Source organism: Solanum verrucosum, unplaced genomic scaffold (genome assembly GCF_900185275.1).
Source record: "Solanum verrucosum unplaced genomic scaffold, falcon-dt-bn FXZP01000111.1, whole genome shotgun sequence".
In the NCBI taxonomy this organism is placed as follows: domain Eukaryota; kingdom Viridiplantae; phylum Streptophyta; class Magnoliopsida; order Solanales; family Solanaceae; genus Solanum; species Solanum verrucosum.
Window position 1 is genome coordinate 33,179 of NW_026020099.1, and position 23,662 is coordinate 56,840.

Sequence of the window (23,662 nt, forward strand, 5' to 3'; positions counted from 1 at the left end):
CGAGAAAATGTGCTGAATATGTAAGGCAATAACATATCTAAATAGGAGTTCAATGAAACTAAGTATCAATATATATGTGCATAAATCAGAACATAAGACCACCTTGGTTAACTCTTATGGAATCATGTATGTTACATTCTTGTCTTTACCTTTCTGTGTGTTATGATCTTTATAAGGCATTTGATACGAATGAGGACTATATCAGGAATTTCATGAGTTGGGCATTGAACTAACAGTTCTTTAAACCTTGCCCATGCCTCATGAATTCGTTCACCTTCCAATTGTTTGAAGATTAGAATGTGATCCCTGATAATCATTACTTCTAATAGAGGAAACTTCATATGCTCGCGAGTACTGCTCGACATATTCACCTCCTCTGTTTCAAAGCTCAAACATGCAAAACAAAACTAAAAATTAAGTAAGTAGAACTACAACTAATAAGAACAAAAATTTTACTAAACTAAACATTCTCAACTAACACCACTCCCGGTAGCGGTGCCATTTTGATGTTTGACGTAATCAAAGACATGACTTCCAATTCAGGTGTCAACGATTGCATGCAGTAATATAACCCAATCGAATGGGTTGAGGTCGAGTCCCAAGGGACTGGTTGCAAGAATTAATAGAGAAGTAAAACTATGTTCTAATCAATCATAGCTATAAATATTAACGAGTAAAAACATGATAAATCAAGGGGTGACACGAATGTCAATTATCAATGGGGGGTTTTGTATTTGACTAAGAAACAAAAATAGCAAAAATAAAGATAAGTAATAGGGAGACGGGATTCTTGGGATGTGATAGGAATATGGGATAAAATATACTATTGGGTAAATGATATTGATAGTAAATTGTTAAACATTTGTAACTAGGCTAGACTTAGTGGGGCTAAATCTCTCTCAAGCAATTTACCCCGAATTAACTCAGTTTCTCTCGAACACCGAGTTACCGCAATTAAGCACAGCTTTTTCCTTAGCCCATTCACTCTCTCGAGCTGAATGTGTGGGAAAAGGCCTAGGATTCACTCTCTCGAGCTGAACCCACGACAACTCAATAACCACCGGCTATCAATTTAGTAGTCATAGTTTTAAAACCTCTCTCACGAGCAAGCCAAAAACACTAAGATGAAATCGTATTTGCAACTACAATCCCATTAAGTTCAAACACAACTACTAAACGAAATCAAATTTAAAAAGTAAATAGACTAACAATAAGCAATACCCAACAGTAAATTTAACCCATATTCACAAAATCACAGCCCAGGAATTGGGGTTTTAGCTAGACATGAATAAGAGATAGAAATCACTACCAACAAGTGCTTCCATAAAGTGGGTATGATAGAAAATGTCTTTAAACACGTCTAGAATGAAGATTCTTGGATACTCACTTCCAATTTCTTGGAGTTGAAAACCTTCAAAACCTTCAAGCTCAAGAACAATGTCTCCCAAAAACTCTAAGAACTAAAAAATAAAAATATTCTAAGTCTCAATAATAATTCTCTACAACTTGATACTAAGCTACAGAATTAAATGAGTATTTATAGATTTCAAAAAGTTGTGTTGCGAAGGATCACTCAACGCAGTTAGTCAGGATCACCGATGCACTCGGTGATCCGCCTTTTGATCTGGTTCATCGCCTTTTAGCTTTTTCCTTCAGCATCTTCGCGTTTTGAATCATTAGGCGATATGGAAATGCTTCGCGGAACTACTCGGCGATGTGTCGACTGCTCCCTTTCCTCACAGACTTGATCTTTTCCTTCAGGGCTCAGCACACTGGAACATTAGGCGAGATTTGAGGCCTTTCGACGACTCGCCTAATGGACTAGGCGATCTTCAGGCCGTCTTTTCTTCCTTCTTTCAGCCGCTTCATTCCTTTTTGCTCGATAGTGTCCATGCTTTGTCTCTCAAGTCAAATACCTAAAACTTAAGGATTTACATCAGATATTGAGACAAAATATGCATTTGAGTACACTAATTCAATCAAAATATAGCCCTAAATTAGTCCAAATTATGGACTCATCAATCTTAGACCGGCAAGTTAAGAGGTTGAGGAACAAAGTGGTTGCTTCCGTTAAGGTGTTATGGAGAAACCATCAAGTTGAGGGTGCTAATTAGGAGGCCGAGGCCAAGGCCGATATGATGTCCCGATATCCTCATATTTTTTCCTCCTATTCTAGCTTGAGTTAATGAGTTCCTCTTGGTTTTCTTATGTTTGAAGTCATGTGTTTTATGTGTTTCCATGATTTCCTTAAATTGCATGTTCATGAAAAAACTTAAGTTTAGAAAAAAAAATGGATTTTGTGAATTATTTTCCTTATGTTGTTGAGTATTGAGTACAAGTTGCTTATCGACTACATGAGATGAGTTGTAGAACATGCCTTGACTTGGAGTGGAGATCCCTCTCCTTGAATTTGTGCTTTTTGAGATTAAATTGCATATGAGCTCCATGAGATTGTGTAGAGCATTGTTTTTGAGTTGGAGATGATAGTTCCTACTTGAACATGAGAAATGTTAATATTTCATGCATATTGGGTTGTTATATGTAGTTCCTACTCCCTTATGGTGCATTAAGTATGTCGAGCTAGGAGATGATGTATCCTTCTTAGTTGTGTGCATTTTGATGAGTTGCATGCATGATGGGCTGCTAGTCTTGAGTCTTTTTGTTTTGAAATGTGCCTAGAATCTCATTCGAGGATGAATGATCCAAGGGGGAGATAATATAGCACCCCGGATTCAAAACGAGGCAAAACAGCAGTTGTTGGGAAATTACAGGTGCCATCCACGAGAGCCAACCACGGCTTGTGGGTTAACCCACTGACCGTAGGTTAGGTTGTGGGTAGGCAACCTCAGAAAATAGTCAAGGCCATGGACCATGGTGGGACCTATGCCCCATAGGTGGGTCCACGCCCCATGGTCCCAGCTACCGTCAAATGGCCAAAATTCTCTGACAAGGACGGACCATAGGTCCATCCACAGTCTGTAGGTCGTGGTCTCATGGGTGGGGACCTGGCAGTTATTTTAGGGACTTTAGGGTCTTTTCCGGTTTTAATTAAATCAATGTGGTGTCATTTTTCCTAAGCCTAGTCCACTTATATAAGGATTTTAGACCCCTAAACTCACTCAATTAAGTCATTCTCTCCAATTCCCAAAAGAAAACCCAAATCCTCTCTCAAATATTCTCTCTCTAGAAGGTGGAAAAAAAAGAAGGAGTTTGAAGCTAGGTCAAGATTAAGTCTCCCAATCTTCAAGATTTTGTGGGCATTGTGACTAAGGTATGATGACTTTTCATCCATGGGATACTTTCTCTCATGGAGTCCCCTAGAATTCCACAATTTGAAGAAAAATTTCCCCAATTCTAATTAGGGTTTCTTCAAATGTTGTTGATGAATGTTGATCCAATTGAGTGGATTGTGATTTTTTATGATTGAATTGATAGAATGGCATGTATTTAGAAATAAATTATGTGTACCATGCCTATCCTATGATTTTAGGGTAGAATTGATATGATTGGGTTGATGCCATGAAGGGAAACTTTGTGGGTTAGATATCTTCTTATAGAATTGATGAAGTATGATTAGAATTGCTTGATATCAAAGCATATATGATGAATATGATGTTAATTGCTTGAGATTATAGCATAGATGATGATCATGAGATGTAGTTCTTGAGAGTAAAACCTAGGCTATGAGTTGTTGATTGTTAATGTTATGATGTGGAAGGGATACTTCCCATAATGAATTGATAAGCATGGTTTAATGAATGTGAAAGGTTTACTCACATAAATGATTCTAGGTTAAAAGGATTACTCACCTAAAATGAATTTAGACTAAAAGCTTATGTAATTGATGAGGCTAGAGGTGATTACCCTTGACCTCCATATGTAAGGATATGAAGTGATTCACATACTCCTTAGAATTGAACAAGAGGTGAGTCCCCACATTCTTACTATGATTAATGGACATGAAGGCGAGTACCCATGATCCTTATTAAATGATGTGGAGGCGAGTACCCGTGCCATATCATGAGATTGTGGAGGCGACTACCCACAATCTAAAAGTAAGTAAGGCAAGAGGCGAATACCCATTAGCCTTTATAAGCTAGGCATTGAGGAGAATCTCCATGTCTTTAAAAGTAAATATGAATAATGTAATTATGTTATGAAGATGATTTTATTGGAGTGTTGCTAGATATGTCTTCCATGATGCAAGATTGACTAGAGGTGGATGACCTATGTCTTGGCAAAGGATAAGTGAGGTTATTTAAGGAAGTATTCCTCTTTCATTATGAGGCATATTATGACTTGATTATGCTTATGTTTTATGTCTTATGTTGACTAATGCTTATGTTTATGTTGTGTATGCTAGCCATAATATTTAGTACTTGATTGTACTAACACATACTCTTGCCGACATTCTTATCAAAGGTAGGGTCCGGCGACATTGATTCTCACACTCGTGCCTTTGTTGATCAAGGAAGTGAAGTTTTGGTGAGTCCTTATTGTATTCGAGAATGTGATCACCACTTTCTTTAATGCTTTTCTCTTATGTCTTGGACTATTGTATGGGTTGTGACCCAAGACTTTATTCATGTTGTTTAGATGGTTTGAGACAATGTTGTTAGACTTCTGCTCATTTTATAAAAGACTCTGATTGTATTGAAAAGTTTTAAATTCCCGCTCATTTCTATTACTTTATGTTATGATATGCTAAGTGGCTTGTATGAGGACTCTCGGGGTCTTATATGTCTTGTTACATCTAGGGGTACCTCTGGGTAGTGACAAAAATATAGGTTCAGATGCTCAATATCCAGTTCGCGGTTAGTATGACTTCATATCAGTTCAGAACAAGATTTTGGTGAGTCCTCATCATTCGAGGACAACCTTTATATTTATTTCATTTATTTAGTCTTCAGTTTTCATATTGTTATAGTTAGTTGGGGGGCTTGTCCTAGTAATTCATCTAAGTAGAGGTTTTCCAATAGTCAATCAAATATGAGTCTTTCAGCATTATCTTATGTTTGGATGAACTCATTTTTAGTATTTAGTTTTACTCAGACTCATGGTATATTTCAGTTTAGTTTCCCCATCAATACTTTCACTCATTATCTATATGTTATTCTTAGTGTCATGCCATACCATGGATCAGCTTGGAGTCACTTGTGGCTTTAAACACTGTGTTATAAGTAGGGAATAGTATCATATCTTGACATCAAGAAACCTGAACATTTTAGCATCACTACACAAGTGATGTGTACAATCACTAATGAATCATTTGTTGAGAAGTATGAAACTGCAAAAAGATCTGCCTCATGTGCATCAATAACTTCTGCTAGTTGTTCTTGCAAAGTTAAGAGACCTTAATTTTTTTAATTTTCAAACTTGGATATGTGCCCTATTTGCTTATATTTTCCGCATATAGAATCGACTCTCCACCAATAGTACTTTTTCTGATGTGCTGTTTTTTGCAATGTTTACTCGGAGAAAACTTTTACTTTACCTCTTCAATATTTTTTGACTATCATGCTTGCCCTTATTTTTTTTGGTTGAATTGTTGCTTTTCTTTACGTAATATTGTTTTTGTATAGAGAGAGCTTCTTCACTGAACTTGTCCCATCTCATAGTCTTTCTTTGCTCTTGTACTTAAAGAGCACTCATTAGTTCACCTAATGAGCACTTTCTTAGGTCCTTGAATTTTTCAAGAGGGAAAATGTTAGAGTCAAATCTCTCGGGTGAGTTACAAGAATGATTGTTTCATCCTCCTGCATATTCAAGGACTCAAACTCTCTTTTCAAGTTCAACACTTGCATTTGACGTGTCCTATCGTCATCTTATATATTTTTTCAATATATCACAAACTTCTTTTGCTGTCTTACAAGCCTTGATTTTGTAGAACACGAACTGCCACAAAATTCTGCATAATAAACTTTTCCCTAAGATTTTTTTTGCCTTCTCTTCACTATTGGATTTCATCCAAGACAAGATATATAGGATTTGCCTGTAAACACATGTACAGGTCTATCTCCTGCCGTAATTTTTCGATTTCATAGGCTTTCAAAAAAAAGCATGCATCTTCACAAATCAAATTTGATAATTTTCACTAATGAAAGTGAAATGTGGTTTTAAAGGTAGGTTGCTAGATGTCGTTTGTGTTGTCAATAAATTAATTTTTTTTGAGCCTATAAGATCAACAAGATCTCTGATGTCACTGTTAAAACAAAGACTATCTAAAGTTGAATTGAAGTATAAAAGTACAAACAACTCATTAAAATTCCAGCATATTATTAACTTGGAGAACATTAGAATTTACACAAAAAAATCCTATCTAATAACCACTTACAAAGTGGATAAAAAAAATTAATAAGAAAATGTGTCGCTAACCGCCATAAAAGGCCGCTAACTTTAGAAAGTTGAGCAAAAATGTTTGACTACGCATTTTGCTAGAAAATAAGAAAGCAATAAATTGAAATTTTAAAAAAAGTTAGGCAACTAACTTTGACCGAGTATTTTCCTAGAAAATAGGAAAGCAATAAAGGGTTGTCTGTCACAACAGATTCTTGAGGAATATACATAAATCTAGAAGCAGTAAGATGGTATTATTGTACACTCGTATACAGCATAAAAGACAAGTCGTATAGACTTCCTACTAGTCATAGTGTACAAGCCAATGTTTATGCAGTGGAAGACAAGCTAATGTTAACGAGGTGTAATATTAAGAGTAACACCACTAATAAGATCACCACCTGATACATTGGATGATGATATAAATAGGTCTCCACTTCTAGTATTAGAAAATGAAGCTGATGATGTAGTTTCACTGAAACTGGCTTTATTATCCAAAGGATCGGCGTCAGTATATGGCATCATTTGGAGTATGGTTTCTAGCGTCCTAACCACCTCCAGCATTGAGGGTCTGTCTTCTGGTTTGTCCTGGCAACACTTCAGGGCCAACTCCACCATCTTCTCCGCACATTCGGAGAGGTAAGATCCCATGTTCTTATCCATAATGGAGAACATTACTCCCGATTTATGAGCCATTTTTACCTGTCATGGACAGTTAAGGGTTATATACATACACCTATGCTTTTATTGCTAAAATGCTAGACAAATATTCACTGTTTTTGTATTCCAATAGGTGTTCAGCCGACAGAAATACCTCACGGACAATGTTTTTTCCATGTGAGATAGGATGCATGCCAGTTAAGATCTCCAGAAATACAACCCCAAGGCTGTAGACATCACTTTTATCTGTCATTTTACGGGTCAAGAAATATTCGGGATCAAGGTAACCCTGTGCATATACATAAGAAAATCAGTAAGATCATTGCACAATTATTTCCTTAAATCTAGAGCATAGACAGACTTACAGGTGTCCCCTTCACCATTGTTGACACATGATTAGGCAGAAGACCTTCATCATCCTGGACAGGTGCAAGCCGAGACAATCCAAAATCAGCAACTTTGGCAGTGAGTTTAGAGTCTAAAAGAATGTTGCTGGCTTTAATATCCCTGTGGAATATGGGTGGATCAGCTTCAGTATGGAGGTAAAGGATGCCCTTAGATGCCCCCAGTGCGATCCCCAACCTTGCTCCAAACTTCAAATTTTTTTTACATTTGGCTGTCAAATGATGGAAATCACCTACTTAGATAGCAATACAAAAGTTTCTTGAAGTTTATCACAGCCGCATAAAGAAACTAACAACTTTTCTTGTTCTGATAAGGAAAAAGAAGATGGAATCTATGCTTCTCTGACTATTAGATTTCCTGCGATATCTTTTCCATTATGCAACTTTTAGATCGATCACCACCTTGACAATGGTTTCTCCACAAACACAATAAAATACTGAAGCCTGTATTATCAATTCACCATAGTACTACTAATGACACAACATGTGCAAGGAACATCTATAAACATTGCAACTCCGCATTGGATCTTCACTACTAAACTAAAAGAAAGAAACTGAGGAGGATTAATCATATGAAAGCTAGAAACAACCAGGAAACAGTTCTTACCAGAAAGCCAGTCTCGCAAAGTTCCATTGGGCATGAACTCATAAATCAGCAACTGCAAATGTATACAGAAGACTCATAATTGCTCGACTATATCACTCTTTGTGCTAAACAAGAAGACTTCAGTAGCTCAAGAAAGCATTTAGTCTGCTACACATTCAGTCTGATCATTAGCAACTGAAGTGAGAAAGAATACAAGAAGGTTTATGATGCTACACTAAAGAAATATGACTAACTATGATTAAAAATGATGAATGGTGTGAATTATTAGTAACTAAAACAGTTGGAATTGAAAAGGTTTTCAGCTTTTGTCATACCTGCTCTCCTTCTTCGTCACAGTATCCAAGCAACACAACCAGATTACGGTGATGTAACCTTGATAATAGTTCTATTTCGGTCAAGAATTCCTTTTGCCCTTGCAGGGATCCTACTTTTGCTCGCTTGATAGCAACAACCGTTTTGTCAGCTAAAATTCCCCTAAAGACGGAACCATATCCTCCTTCACCAACTTGAGTTGAGGTATCAAAGTTATTAGTGGCCAAAGTCATTTCTCTGAAGGTGAAACTTTTAACGCCATCTACTTTTATAGAGAGGCTTGAAGCTGCAAACAAAAACCCATAGTCATCAATTTTGCAGAAAGAATTAAAAATAGCAGACTTGATAAAGTAAAATTATAGCTAATCTAATAAGAGGACTTACACAAACGTTTTCTTGACAAGATCTTTTGATACTTAGCACGTCGTCTTGTGATTAATATAGTGGCAATAGAGGAAACAAAGGCAGCAAAAGCACCTGCTGCTACAATGCAAGCTATCACAACGCCTTTGCTTTGTTTTTTACCTTTCATTTCAGGATTCACTGCAGATAATATAAGAAATCAAAGCTCGTACAAAGAAATCAAACAATTGAGCCATTATCTTGTCTGTGATAACCAAGCAGCCCTTGATATCACATCAAATCGGTGGTATTTCATGAGAAGACTAAGTACATTGAGATTGGCTGGTACTTTGTCAGAGAAAAGATGATCCCAAGAGATATTGTTACAAAATTTGTGAAGTCGAGTGATGAGTTTGCAAATATTTTCACCAAGTCCCTCACTTATCCTCATATTAATTACATCTTAACAAACTCGGTACATCTGACTTGTATGCACCAGCTTAAGGGGGGAGTGTTCGAATAGGATTGTGTATATTGTCGTACTTGGAAATGAATTGTAATGTAGAATCTATAAATAGGGCTCAATGTAATAAAAGAATACATAATTTTAATACTCCCTCCATCCCATTTTATATGAGTTAGTTTGACTTGGCACGGAGTTTAAGAAAGAAAGGAAACTTTTAAAACTTGTGGTCTAAAAAAAAGTGATAGATATTTGTGTGGCTTTAAATCATTTCATTAAGGTAAAATTGACATTTTAAAACTAAATTATTACTTGATATAGAAATGTGTTATTCTTTTTGGGACTGACTAAAAAGAAAAGTAAGTCATATAAACTGGATAGAGGGAGTAATATTTTTCTTCTTTATTTCTCACATGGTCTCCGATCCACACTGATCCCAATTTATTGTTTCCGGTGTTGAACCTCCCCTTATTATATTGTCCACGCTCCAATGTCAAGTCTTGGGAGTGCAGCAAGGTGTTGGAGTGACAAGGGTTATTCTCCTTATATGATTCTGGACAATCCCCTCCTCATGAGCTAGCTTTTTGGGAGGCCTAAGGTCCATTTTTTTTTATCCACTTTCATCCCAACAAAAACTGTAAGGGCTGAGACCTCCAGAATTGAAGCTCTTGAAGAGAGACTGGACCAAACTATCTAAGTTTGAACCCCTTGAAGTTTCAACCTTTTAATCAAGTAAGTGAGATCCTTCAAGGTTCCTCAACGTAAAATATCTGAAGTCTTAAAAAAACTTTGGATATAAACAAAGACTTCATTGTCTTTTCAACCCAATATATATGAAGTCCTAAGAAGATCATGGATCATAGTCTTTTGTTGCTTATCTAAACTATTTGATTATATGAATTACGATCCTTATACTTGTTGACTAGAAGTGGCAATGATAGTCAAATATTTCAATCTTATCCACATGCTGCATGTCAATGATTCAATTGTCATGCAATTGTAGTAACACAGCCTAAGTTGTTACAAGTTGAATTAGAATCAATTTAAGCTGTGAATACTTACAGTGTGAATAAGGTCCGAGGAGTGTGAAGTTCAGGAGCTCATATGGTCCAAATAGGTGACTTCCTCGGAATTCCCAAGAGGCGAAAATCTCGCTGATACGAAGAATCTCACTTTCATTAAATGTATTGTCCCCAACCACCGGGAAAAGCTTCAAATACATCCTCAGACGAGGTCCTTTTTCCCAAAAATATGAATCGATCCACAATTGGTAAAGGTCCAACTGAAGGGAACTAGTCACATAAGATTCGAATAGTTGCTTGTACGGATCAAAATAAGAAATACTAGGACTTTTCAACCTGTACCCAATTCTAAGTGGTGAGGCACAAAAGCATGGTTTAGGTGATGCAGGAACATATTCATAATAGTTGTCAGTTGGACAAGCATGAATAGGACAAACACCAATTGGATTTGTTGAATTACTAGGCTCGTCGTCATCTGCTCCAAAGTCAGGGCCACAGTATTTACCAATGTTTCTGATACTTGTACTGCTGCAGATGGGATTGCTTTGGAACCTGGAAATTGTCTGATAAAGTTAGGGTAAGACTATGAAAATAATAAATGAATTTTAACATAGTACAAAATCTAAAACATTTTTATTGACATGTTTCTTTTGAGAAACATTGAGCAGATTTTCAATTAAGAATTCAAGATGAATTGACCTCATGAGATAGAAAGAGATCAGAAAGCAATTTTTGAAAGATGACCTCAATTCACTGTCAAAATCAGATATTTATGAATAATTGGACAACAAGAATGAGTGCATAACTGAAAACATGAACTCCAGAGACAGTAACAAAGATGTACAAGTAATTTTAGACCAATAACTCTTTTTGTTTGGCACAATTTCCATTCTCCACTTTCCTAAATGTGATGTTTTCCTCCTTCAAGAATTTAATGATACCAGTTTATATCACTTGTCTTGATGAGATATACTGCAGAAAAACTCCCTCAGTTTCACAAACTATTAGAATCTAAGTTGCTTGGACTAGGGTGTGGGTGTCCGATACGGGTGTAGATCTAAAGGTCCGATCCTTCATGATATGATATAACTTTTAAGATTCAGGGATATAGATCCATGAATGGATGAATTCGCCTAAATATAATTAAAATATCTAAAAGAGTTATAAAACCTATATTATGAGATATTATGTGGAGAACTTGAAGAGAATCTTGGAAGGAGATCAAAAGAAAATGAGTGACATAGAAATTTCTATATAAAAGGTATTCCATTTTCTTCAATTTCACCTTAGCTTTTGTATTGATTATAATCATTAAAACTGTCCAGACTTTCTCCATCAATTTTGGTCCAAATACCCAAAATCGGACACGGATCCCACACCCACACCCATATCCTGTCGACACAGGTGCGGCACCAAAAGTGAAGAGTCCGAGCAACTTAGATTAGAATTACATTGTGACACATTAAAAAATCATCATAAGGCATGTAGTGGACTCAAATTTTACAGAAACTTCCTTCCTCTCCATTTGTTCAGGCCTCCTTTCAACGAATAAATGAGAGACTCAACAATAGACGAAAACTCCTTTTATGCTCATAGTTTCCCTCTATTTATATCATTTTACCTCCCCCCACCCCCCACCCCACACACACACACACTTCTCATTTATATTATTGGGTAAAACTTTGTACTTTTTCAAGATTTACGCTAATCAGGACCATAACCAATATTATAGGGCCCTTCATCATTTCATCCTTTTCCACTGCAACTAGATGAAAATATGTGACTAAGAATTTCAGAATTCCCTTTTCTATCTATACCTCCTTTTTAAGCATACTTAAATTTTTCAAACAATGAAAAAACTGATAACCACAAAGGTTCTCTCAACTCCTTGTTCTTTCCATTTTGTTTACATTTTATAAAGCACCATATATGAATTTGCTAAAAGCATGTGTATCGGTGTGTGTGGATAAAACATAACAGAAGTGATTCCATGCATTTGTGCTTCTTCAAGTAATTTAAGTAATTGTTGTCACACACACGAGGAAAATCGACGTACTTTCCCTTTTTGGTATGGCATATTGCTTCTGTTATTCTAGTTTCTTTACCCATTTGTTTGTCCTATTTATGTGGCCCATGAGGACATAAACCGACATTCAAATTGTTCTATTTTTGAATTTGAAAGAAGAAATCATACCTTAGTGTGACATTTACAGGAGGTTCAAAAGCACCCGAAATGTTTGAAACTGAATTATTCCGCAGATCACTAGGTTTGCAAAATCAATGAAAGAGTTGTTAGAAAGAAATCCTCATTCAAAGGTTTGACTCTGGAAGTAAATACTTCTATTGAAATAAGATCTGTTATTTTTCTGCTTCACATCTTACATCACAAGTCTGGAAGTTGTATTAAAGATCTTGTTTTGCCAAATGTCAGTGGAAATGGAACCATTCAGAAAGTTGTTCTCAAGAGACCTGTGACAAATTTGTCCCACCAATTCGTTAATGGTACATTTCCTTCAGTGAAATAGTAGATATTGCAAGACAAAGTCCAGATTCTCACAGTTTCTGCAGGGAAGGAAGGAGAGAAAAGCTCTTGGGTATAGATCCATTAAGACGGTTATGTGATAGAATACTGCATCATGCATTTGAAATATACATTAGAATATGCTAAGAAGTAAAAGGAACCCAGGCAATCCAGTTCAAATGCTGTGGAAACAAAAGCCAACATCTGTCAATTTATATAACTTTATGAAGAAACTATCGAGGCCAAATCAAAAGGCTTACATAGTTGTCATATTGTTGGAAAGCTTATTCTGTGGTATAGATCCAGAAAGTTGATTCCAGCTGAGATCACTGTATAGCAAGCAGAAGCTAGACATTTTCAGAGATCTACTAGTTGAACAATCTTGAAGTAAAAATATACAGATAAAGCTTAACAAAAGAAGAACAAAACAATAACAAACTTGCACTTACAGATAGCTTAGGTTTGCAATTCTGCTGAAATCAGGAATGGATCCTTGCAAAGAGCAATTTCTGACACTTCTGCAATATCAGAAGCAGCATTTGATCTTCAATAAGTGTGCAAGATGAGGACCTAACTTCATGTTTATTTCTACCAACATGTTCTATCATGATAAAATATTCCATAATCTGTCTTTCAAAAATTCAAACATAATGTGGGAGTCCAAATATGTTTCGGTTTATTCCTTTCTCATATATAACTTTTTGGTAAGTTGTCTTTTCACAACATGTATCATGAATTCATTATATCTGTTATACCTTCATATCCTTTCTCTCCATCATCATCTAACATGTAAAGAAAAGTAAAAATAGAATAAGAGCTCTGCTAGGATCGATGCAATTTAAAAAAGTTAAAGGTGGAAATTGAACTGATCACTATCAATATTAGCATCTTAGTCTTCAGATGTTTAGTGAACTTACTGAACCCTCACACCATTTTCCTGATAGACTGAATAGGAAAGAGAAACCACAACGCAAATAAAGGGTCAAACATTATCAAAAGAGAGAAAGGGAATAGAACAGATGAAGAAATGCACAAGCTGAAAGTCGAAAAGGGATACAAACCCAAGGGTGTGGCCTAGTGGTCGATGAATATAGAATCATGAAATCTAGAGTTTGAATCCTAGCTGACAAAAAAAGAGTTAGGCATCTTCTTCCTTATATGCCTAATGCTTAGAGGTAAATGCAGGTATATATTGGAACAATCAAGGTCCTCACAAGACACCACCATAATCACGAAAGAAATGGCCAGGCGTTATACAATTAACAGCTCCATGAGCAAAAAACATATGTTTATCCAACTTTTCAATTATTGGCTTTAAAGAATACCTGCATTGGTTCATAATTTCACACCTTTAAAAATACAACGCAAGTTCCAAAATCTTACTCACAAGTAAACATAAATTTTAAATAACTATGCTATGCATTTCAGAGACCTAAATATACAGAAATGTAATGACACTTGATCTCCTTAGCTCTGTACGTTTACTACTTACAAGACAAAGTATTAGTCTTGGAAGCAATAAATGTTGTGTAAAATAAAATGTTTCTTGTCGAACAAGGAAGATCTATACCATACGACATAGAGCTGAGGATTAGCATCAAGAGATAATAAGGACTGAAGACTATCGTTCAATGGCTTCCTTTTAATGGATACACAATATTCAAAACTTGTCTTAAACCAATTAACATAAATGGCACATTAAAAACGGAAGGGAAAAAGAAAACAAACAGAAGGATACTAGCTACAAAGGTGCTAGAGCTAAGTATAAGCAGAAAGCAAATTTCTATAGATATCTCACAAACAAGTATCAGGCTCCACAAATATGAGAACTCTATGAGAAAAGGAAAGGTAAAACTGTCATGTGTGACATGCGTGAAGATGCAATTTCAATGCTTATTCTAAGGAATGGTCAGACTGACAAATCCAATATATTTTATGGATTAATACCCAAGTCTCTAAACCTCATGATGAATGAGAGAGAACTAAAAAGATTTTAAATGTCATGGTGCATAAGCCTACACATACACATGAATTCATTTCCCTCATCAGTCTAGAATATAGTAGTTATACTAGCTCTTTCAAAGTGTGATTAACTGTATTGTCCCTTAGAGACAACACACGCATTCTCATCAACGGGATAAGGAAAAATGAAAATAATAAACTAAAGGATATTTCCAAGGAGCATTTACAGTTTCAGTAGTGACGAAAGGTTTCCATAAGAAGCTGGAATCTCAGATCCACTGAAATTGTTATTGTCAAGTTGGCTGCATAAAGAAAAAGAGAATGAGACTCTAGTGTCTATGGATCACAGGAAAGGAAACTTCACACACATTGCATATATAAAAACTAAAGCAGCTAGATTACATGAAAGGTTTAAGCTGAAGGCAATTTACATCTCCATAAAAAAAAATTTAGTATCAGTTATGGCGAGGGATTGATAGATTTTACGATTTACAGTAATGAAAAACTCTGAAGATGGTGATCAGGAGTGTTCTTAAACTCTATATCTGTTACAAGATGTATCATAAAATATGCTTTGTGTTATGAGTTGTCTGGCTATTTGGTCGATAAAGTGAGTACAACTAAGATAAACAAGACAATGTCAGGCAATTTTTTATTTTTTTTTATTTTTCAAAAAAATAACATGTCAATAGTCCTTCATAATCTATGACTAGTCTATTCTAATCTTTATTAGTCAAACATGACTTTATGTTCTATTTATAAACGAACTAGCCAAAATTGTTAAACCACTTGACAGAAACACATACAGTGGAAGTTGTTTCAGCAATTAAGTACGACACAGTATAAAATTTACAGAAAGATAACTTGTCAAGATTGTTTAACCACTTGGTGGAAAACATTTGGTGAGGGTAGTATCTGCGATGATATATACAAGGAACTTACAGTATTGCCAGATCTGCGAGCGCAGAAAACTCGGGAGGAAGGTAGCCAGATAGATTGTTATTATCCAGAAGCCTGTTGAAAAAGATATTGTCATAAGACCATGTAGCAATCAGGTAACTAACAGAAACAGACTAATTTCAAGGGTTATGCCCTAGAAGCCTCTGAGATTATGTGTGTCAGCTTGAAAAGTGACAGCTAAGAGGAATCTTTCTTGTTAACTTACAAGTGAAGAATAGTGGACAAGTTGGAAAGCTCGTGAGGAATTTGACCACTCAGTGAATTGTTATTGAAGTGGCTGCAGACATATCATATGTTAAATTAAATAAAGAAGACGAAAATTTAGATTTGATTGCATCTGAAAGTTAGCAATCAAAGGAGTACTCACATATGTCTGATCTTATTTAAATTAGAAAAGGATTTTGGAATTTCTCCCGATATCTCATTCTGGTCTATCTGGAATCTATTGAGATTTGATAGATTACCGAGTTCATCCGCTAAAGATCCTGACAATTGGTTTCCATTCAAAAGCCTGCATGAACATTATTGCTCCAGGATCAAACCAAAATTGAGATCAATAATTTCACTAGCAAAAGGCTTCACTTTTTCCTCAATGAACTTTCCATCAAAAGAATTTTCCAAGTGCCGAAAATTCCTCAAATCTGCAGAATTCAGGTAAATCTTGTTCCTCTACAATAATAAACAATAAAGTATCTCCATCCCAAAGCGGAATACCTTAACTTATTCGAGAAAAACAATTAAGGCCTCCAATATGAGGTTACACAGGAATTATCAGCTATTAATAATATGAATTCATATTGAATCAGCCAAAGGTCAGGTTCTACTGTTAACAGCATAATAAATATAAACACTATTTTGATGTTATCTCAGCATTTGCTGGTGGGTGAGTAGAGGGGGATATGTGCAAGAAAATGACACTGGAAAATGGAGTTCAGAAGTCCATTAAGTCTAACTTACAGAAGTTTCAAAGTTGTGATGCTTCCAATCTCTTTTGGTATGCTCCCAGTCAAATTATTCCACATGAAATTTCTTGTTGTAAACAATAAGAAGAGTAAGTATCATAGATAAGCAAACAATGAAACCTATCATACTATTATTATCTGTAAAATATAATATTTGTTACAACTTACAAAATTCGAAGATGGGATAGTTGTCCGAGTTCAGGAGATAAACTTCCAGAGAGATTCATATTCATGAAACGGCTGTAGAAATAGTCAACAGGAAGAGGTTTGACAGTCTTTCATACTTAGTCCATAAAAATAAAACCACAGATTTGACGGCCTTTCTTGTATTGCGGTCACACAACAAAAATAAAATATATTTTGTTTGAGGAATCTAAGGCAATGATAAAGAAACTAGAATGACGAGAGAAGTCAACTAACAGACTATAAATATTGTGTGCAGCTGATGGCCCTACATAGTGAACAAAAAATTGCTGATACCGTACACTACAGAATGCAGAAAAATAACCTACAGTTCCCTGACATGAAAGTACCCATCAGCATCAGAAATGTTGCAAAAAACTCCTGTCCAGTGTGAAGTACAGGGATCACCCCGTTTCCAATCATTCAGGTGCTTCATATTATCAATCAAACTACCCTTAACAGATATTAGAGCTGAAACTGCAAATAGGAACAAAACTTTGTTAAGTTTCAAAATAAACCACTATAAGGAGAAAGTATGCATGGCTTAACATTTCACAGATCAACGTGTTAGTTATATAAGGGACATGATCGACCAGATTTATACCAGGGACTAATATGAGAAAGCAGATATCTAGTTGTCAAGTCTGAATTGAACTATTGGTATGAATTTAATATGATGGGTCATACAAGGAAAAAAATGAAACAATATGATACCAATATCATGAGTTCTTTCGTCCAAAAGAAAGTGCTTGGACTAGCAGTATTAGTTGTGAAGCTCAAAAAGGAGAATATGGATGCCGGTGACTAAAGGTTAGAAGAAGGCCGGTTGAAAGGAACAACAACAGTTGCAAAATACTTTTCCCAGATTGCCTCTGCCCTTTGACGTACCAAAAGTCCCAAATATGAAGCATGATGTTGACATGGATCTCTTTCTGCCTTCAGTAAATCCGAGAGCCTTAACATTAGCGTGTAGAAAACATGGACCTCACTGTCATTCTCACACTTCTACCTGTATGTGCATGTGGGCTTATCTTTCCTTAGTGAGCAGTGAACAGCCTTTGATGAACAACCAACCAAATAAAAAACCTGTGTTCTGGCAGTAAAACTGAATTCCAAATAAGTTAAGCAGCATGTAGTCAAGGATGATTACCTAGAAGAACAATATAACTTCTAGTGATGGAATAACTTGCACCAGAAGTTAAGACAAATCTCCCCTGAACATACCATTCCCTCATTCTATCCTTCAAAGATTTTGATTTCCTCCAATACAAGCTTCATCCAAAGGGGCCATGTGAGTCCATATACTAGTATCAGACTTTATATAATTTCCATGCACCCATTTCACCTATAGTGAATCTTTTTTCATGACTATTTGCCACAACAACTTACCAACAGAAGCCATGTTCCACAGCCCACAACCTTTAATATTCAGCCCTCTATTCTTTTTAGGTAGACAGGTTCTGTCCCAGGCAATCAAAGACACCTTCCTCTTTCAGCTGTGCTTCCCCATAAATATTCTCTATACTTCATTCACTACACTCTGTCGTCAGATGAAAACTGAACCCCAAAAATTATGTATAGAAAACAGAACAGAAATGATCACATGTAGCCTCCCTGCATAAGATAGTTGCCTAGCATATGTAGTTTTAATTCTCACTGGGATCTTCTCAATGAGTAAATGGCAATCTAGCTTGCTCGACATTTTAGAGGATAAGGGCATTCCTAAATATCTAATAGAAAGCACCCCCTGTGAGAAACCTGTTACGGTTAATAGCTGCTCCTTTATCTGATCATTCATACTTGCAACGGATATGTTAGATTTGTCCATATTTGCTATCAATCCAGTGGCTGCACTAAAGTGTGCTAAAGCTTCTTCAATCCTTGTCACTGACTCCACTTCACCATGAGATCATCAGCAAATATTGAGTGAGTGGAGAGACTTACACATAGGATGAAACTTGAAATTTGGCAGCATACTCATACATTTCAGAATCCTTGAGATCGAATCTCACCACAACTCATATCAAAAAGAATTTCCACGTGTTTGGCCCATGAAAAAGAATCAGGCCCACAGTGGGGTCATGTTGAGAATACAATTAAATAATAAAAGTGTGTTCTTTCAAACAGCTTAAGCTTTTAGATCAGATAGTCACGCAATTCAACATGGTAGGCAGAGATCCATCGAATCTCGATGCCACCCATATTAAAAAGAACCTTAACGTGCTTGGCCCATGAAAACGAATCAAGCTTGCACGTGAGGGGGCATGTTGGCTTGCAAGATGTCTTCATCATTATGTATTACAAAATAAGTGAACACAGAATTTAGTTAGACGAAACAAGTTAGTGAGAAGAAAACGCTTTAGGCCACACAAGCACGGGGTAGTGCAAGAAAGATAATTAAAGCTTTAGAGTGTCCACTACCGTAACCTTACAATTGAGGTCTTGCACAGAATGTCTTTATCAGTTTACAATTTCACATCACAACTTTTCAATAATTAGAACACGTACGAATTTCAAATGAATATAAGTCAGTTAGAAAAAAATGCTTTAGGGAACCCGAACAATGAATGTACTCAATAATATTGCAAGTATGACAATTTAACCATTAGAAGAAAGCCCACCTTCAGAGGGGTCGGTTGTTTGAGCAGCCACAAGAAGCATATAGCAATGAATTGCTGCAGTTAAAACATATATACAATATCTGAGTCCCTTCATCTTGAAGACCTATAAACATTCAAGGCAAAAGATGAGTCAGGTGATAACTTTCCACTAATAAAGCTAGAAATTACCAAAACATACCTCTATAGCCAGATTCACTACAAGATCCTTTTAGTGGCTAACTAAGGATTTAACTAAGCAAAATTCAAATCTATATTTTGTACACAACCTTGTGGCCTAAAGCCAGTCCTCATTTCGTAAAAGAATACAAGTGGAAGGTTACATAAGATACTATAGTTGATGGAGATGTTTTACTCAGTCGGTGAGCATTCTTTTCCCTACATAGTAAATTTATAAGCAATGAATCTGGTAGTGAATGGAACCCAAAATGAGTAAGTTGTACAGACTAATAACTATTTTAGCAAGTCAAATTTTTTATAAAAAATAAAAGCTAGTGTTCATGTTCATGGTCTTCTTTGTTGATTCATTCGAGGAAAGCAGTTGCTCTTCAGAGTAAAAGTTTGCCACAACTGTTTGGATTAAACATTTGGAACGAACAAGCTAGATAGCCTGAAACAATACCCAAAAACCACAAAAAAAAATATAAAAAAATTGAAATCTTAGGAACGAGAAGTTGAATGAATACTTGGAATTGCTGGGTACTAGACAAATATTCCTTCGTTAGTGCTTGACAGGCAATTTTGTTTGACAATTGTTTGTCAGGCAACGGATGTTTACACTGTTAAAGTTTTTGACACAAGTTATGCTACCGAAAAACAAAAATCAAACATCAATAAGTGGACCTCAAAAGATTTTACATTAAATAGCAGGGGAGGGGCTAGACTAGACTCATTAATTTGGATCAGTTCATTTCTTATATTAATAACAGTTCGTTCTGTTAATTCATGAATGAAAAATCAATAAGTATTTCTTGAAATAGAATTAGTACAAGTGTTTTTACTCTATAAGAAAAAGAAAAGAGGTGCAAAAACATTAGCATACCTGAGGTGAGAGAAGGAGGAATGATTTCCCTTGGTTAAAGTAATGCCTGGAGAAGAAAGAAGTTTATGATGCCTGTTACTTGGTAGGATTCATTATAGCCCAATAATAATAATAATATAGTACAGAAAAAGTAAGAGATGGCATCGTTGTCGTTGACATGGTTGATCCATAAAATAGTTGGGTAGAAAGAGAGATATTTATTAACAAAAAAAAAAAAAAACAAAGGGGAAAAGTAAACTGATTTGTTGTAGAGAGTTGTTGGGTTTTGGGTGATGATTATCGAATCACTAAGTTAAACATTTGTTTCAAGTAAGAAGCAAAAAAAGTTAAGGGGTCGTTTGGTAGAGTGTATAAGAATAATACTGAATATGATGTATTAGTAATGTATGCATTAGTAATGCAAGCATTAGTAATGCTTGCATTATTTCTTATACATTGTTTGGTTTGATATATTGGAAATAGCAAGCTTTGTATAAAGACTATTAAAAAAATATTTGTTTACAAAAATGCCCCCACATTCTTTTACAAAAATAATAATAATAATAATAATAATAATAATAATTATTATTATTATTATTATTATTATTATTATTATAGAATTTCGGCATAGATATATTCAAACTTTTATGGATCAAGAAGATATTAAAAGCACTCGACTAGAAGAGGTAGATATACCTCAAAATCTTGATTTGTTAAACAAATGGACTATTTCGAAAGTTAATATAAAAACCATTTTATGATTATGGTTGGTTTGATAAGATTTCTAATAAACAGTTGATTAAAACAACTGAACAATCCTTGGCGCTAAACTCGTCCGAACAAACTATTCGTTTATTAAATAAGCGTGATATTGAATTATATAAATCTCAGTATAAATTTTTGCATATTGGCATGGTTCAAATTGCTTTTAAACCTCTAACTCTTAAAGGGTTACCAGAGACTTTCTTAGCTGCTCTACGAGATGCGAGGAATTTAAATTTTCGTCAATCCTTGATGGGTTCGATAGAATCTACGGTGGCCTATGGTCCAGTTTATTTTAATGTTCAGCCCAATTTGCAGTTATCTTTGACTGATTCTAATATATTAGATGATTTAACCTTAAATGTTAAAACACATGGTTATAACTATGCACCTGGATCTAAATTAATTTGCTTGTCGTATAGAATCTATTATAAATTACTTGCTACTTTGAATCCTAGATGTAAGTTATATGATACATCTGATCAAACTATTTTAGTAGAAACTAATTTCGCCAGATCTAAGGTCACTACTAGAAGACCTATAAAATGGGAAGAAATTAATTTTCCTACCACTTGGATTTTAGATTCTGTTATACCCCCTGAGCAAATGACCGATACTGTCACTAATTCTGAATATTCTCATATTAGTCAAAATTCCGATGGAAAAATTTGTATGCAGTTTGATGAAAAAAGTGTTCCTTATAGTAGACATTTTTTTGCTTCTGATAGAAGACTAGTTATTCAACATATTTCTCCGATAGAACCTTGTTATGGTCTAGCAAGAAATCGCGCTGCTTCATTACATACTTTATCAACAGTTATATCTGCAGAAAAACAAAAAATTAAAATTGATCCTCGATTAAACATTGTCCAAACAAATGATAAAGCATATGATATTTTTGATAAGGATATTCCTTCTGTATCCGAGATGGATTTTAATCTTAATGATACTTAATGATGAGTGAACATCAAATTGATTTTAGTCCAGGTTCACTGGCAAGAAAGTATATTCAAAACGAATTTTTAAATGAAAAATGGAACCGGTTTAAAACTTGGTTTTTTGACACTTATAGTAAAGAAGATTTAAATAATATTTCTCAAGAGTTTTATGAAACTTGTGCATTACATAATCATATTATGTTTTTTGTGCCTTGGTTTATAACCACTTATTTGCCCCTGTTCATCAACGTTCTTGAACGATCTTACAAAGATGAATCGGGTAATATTATTCAATCCATTTATCCTCCTCAAGCTCCGTTTATTTTACCCAATAATACTGGTATTTCTTTTACTGCTTTTCATAAATTTATTGATAATGATGTCGCCGCAGTAAGTATAAATGAAATTAATCGTCTTATTTCTCAAAATAATTATTTGGGCCTATATGTCAAAGTTATTGGCGAACATATATGTTCTCTAGACAAAAAATTAGATAACCTGTCTAATCTGATTGTTCAAATTGATAGTAAGCTAAAATATGTGAAACAAGTTTCGAAACAGGCTTCTTCGTCAAAACAACCTGATGTCCATATTCAAAGGCCTCCTGAGATTCAGGATTTTATTCTTAGACCTTTGCACGACCTTGAAAATCTTCTTGATAAAAAGTTTTCACAATTTGGTGCAAGTGCGAAACCGATAAGTCTCGCTGAAGATTTTGCAGATGAGATGGAAGCCACTTTTGATTTCAAAACTCAAATGGAAATGGAAGTTAATAAACTTCATGGGTATCCAAAGAAGAATAGTGGTAATACTGCTTATGCTAGAAAACCTAGCATGCAAACTTATTACTATCCCAGGCCTACTCCTCAAGATGTTTTAATAGAAGAAAGAGATTGGAATCAAACTAACACTTCTTATAGTGGAAGTGAGATTTATGAATGGAATCTCGATGGGCTAACTGATAGGCAGTTGACGATTATGGTTCATAGGATGCTTATGTATGCTACTATTTGCAAAAGTGTCAATAACACTGACAGGATCATCTGCAAGATGATTATTGCAGGATTTACCGGTCAACTAAGAGGATGGTGGGATAATTATATGCCCTCTGATGCCAGAGCAGCAGTAATTAATGCTAAGGCAGCAAATGAAGGTCATGACAATTTAGGCTTTGCCCTTGTTCAAAATAGAGAAGACGCTGTGTATACACTTATTTTGACTATTCTTGAACATTTTAGTGGTAGATTTACCAATCAATATGAAACCATTAGATCTCTTCTAAATGGTCTTAGATGTAGACATTTAGGTGAGTTTAGATGGTATAAAGACACTTATTTAAGTCGGGTAATGGAACTTCCCGAAAATGGTTTAGAATTCTGGAAAGCCAAATTTATTGATGGCTTACCTTCTTTATTTGCAGAAAGAGTAAAAAAGACTCTTAGAAATTCACAAGGAATTATTCCCTATAGTGATTTCACTTATGGAAAGCTTATTGGGGCTTGTACGCAAGAAGGCATAAATTTGTGCAATGAGTTAAAACTCTCAAGACAGCTTAAGATGGATAAGCTTAGAGAAAAGTCTCAATTAGG

At 35.2% G+C, this 23,662-nt stretch overlaps 1 protein-coding gene and 1 non-coding gene across 3 annotated transcripts; one reads left to right on the forward strand and one right to left on the reverse strand.

Moving 5' to 3' along the window:
* Positions 1 to 207: 207 nt before the first annotated feature.
* LOC125824887 (small nucleolar RNA R71) lies at positions 208 to 314 on the forward strand. Its single transcript, XR_007442820.1, has one exon. It is a non-coding gene; the product is annotated as a small nucleolar RNA R71 (small nucleolar RNA).
* Positions 315 to 6,536: 6,222 nt separating this feature from the next.
* LOC125824883 (probable LRR receptor-like serine/threonine-protein kinase At1g06840) lies at positions 6,537 to 20,420 on the reverse strand. 2 transcript variants are annotated; one of them, XM_049504226.1, is made up of 21 exons: positions 20,395 to 20,420; positions 19,356 to 19,458; positions 17,064 to 17,211; positions 16,720 to 16,791; positions 16,547 to 16,618; positions 15,957 to 16,100; positions 15,795 to 15,866; positions 15,572 to 15,643; positions 14,857 to 14,931; positions 13,117 to 13,185; positions 12,928 to 12,996; positions 12,704 to 12,775; positions 12,529 to 12,615; positions 12,341 to 12,409; positions 10,187 to 10,698; positions 8,704 to 8,862; positions 8,322 to 8,605; positions 8,008 to 8,059; positions 7,362 to 7,612; positions 7,151 to 7,285; positions 6,537 to 7,038 (listed from the first exon to the last, which is right to left on the reverse strand). In XM_049504226.1, exons 2-21 carry the CDS (start codon positions 19,447 to 19,449, stop codon positions 6,691 to 6,693), a joined length of 2,856 nt encoding a protein of 951 aa, XP_049360183.1. In that variant the 5' UTR covers positions 19,450 to 19,458; positions 20,395 to 20,420; the 3' UTR covers positions 6,537 to 6,690. The 2 variants fall into 2 exon arrangements, with proteins under 2 accessions (XP_049360183.1, XP_049360184.1); XM_049504227.1 differs by lacking the exon at positions 20,395 to 20,420 and having other exon boundaries at positions 17,060 to 17,211.
* Between the last annotated feature and the right edge of the window lie 3,242 nt (positions 20,421 to 23,662).

What these genes read in the sequence shown, in the direction of transcription:
- LOC125824883 (XM_049504226.1), bottom strand. Translation starts at nt 19,449, where the DNA reads ATGAAGGGACTCAGATATTGTATATATGTTTTAACTGCAGCAATTCAT. An exon ending in ATCACAACTTTGAAACTTCT is followed by an intron (nt 16,101 to 16,546) that starts GTAAGTTAGACT and finishes ATGTTCATGCAG; the next exon opens with GCTTTTGAATGGAAACCAAT. An exon ending in ATTGCAAACCTAAGCTATCT is followed by an intron (nt 12,997 to 13,116) that starts GTAAGTGCAAGT and finishes CTTGCTATACAG; the next exon opens with TGATCTCAGCTGGAATCAAC.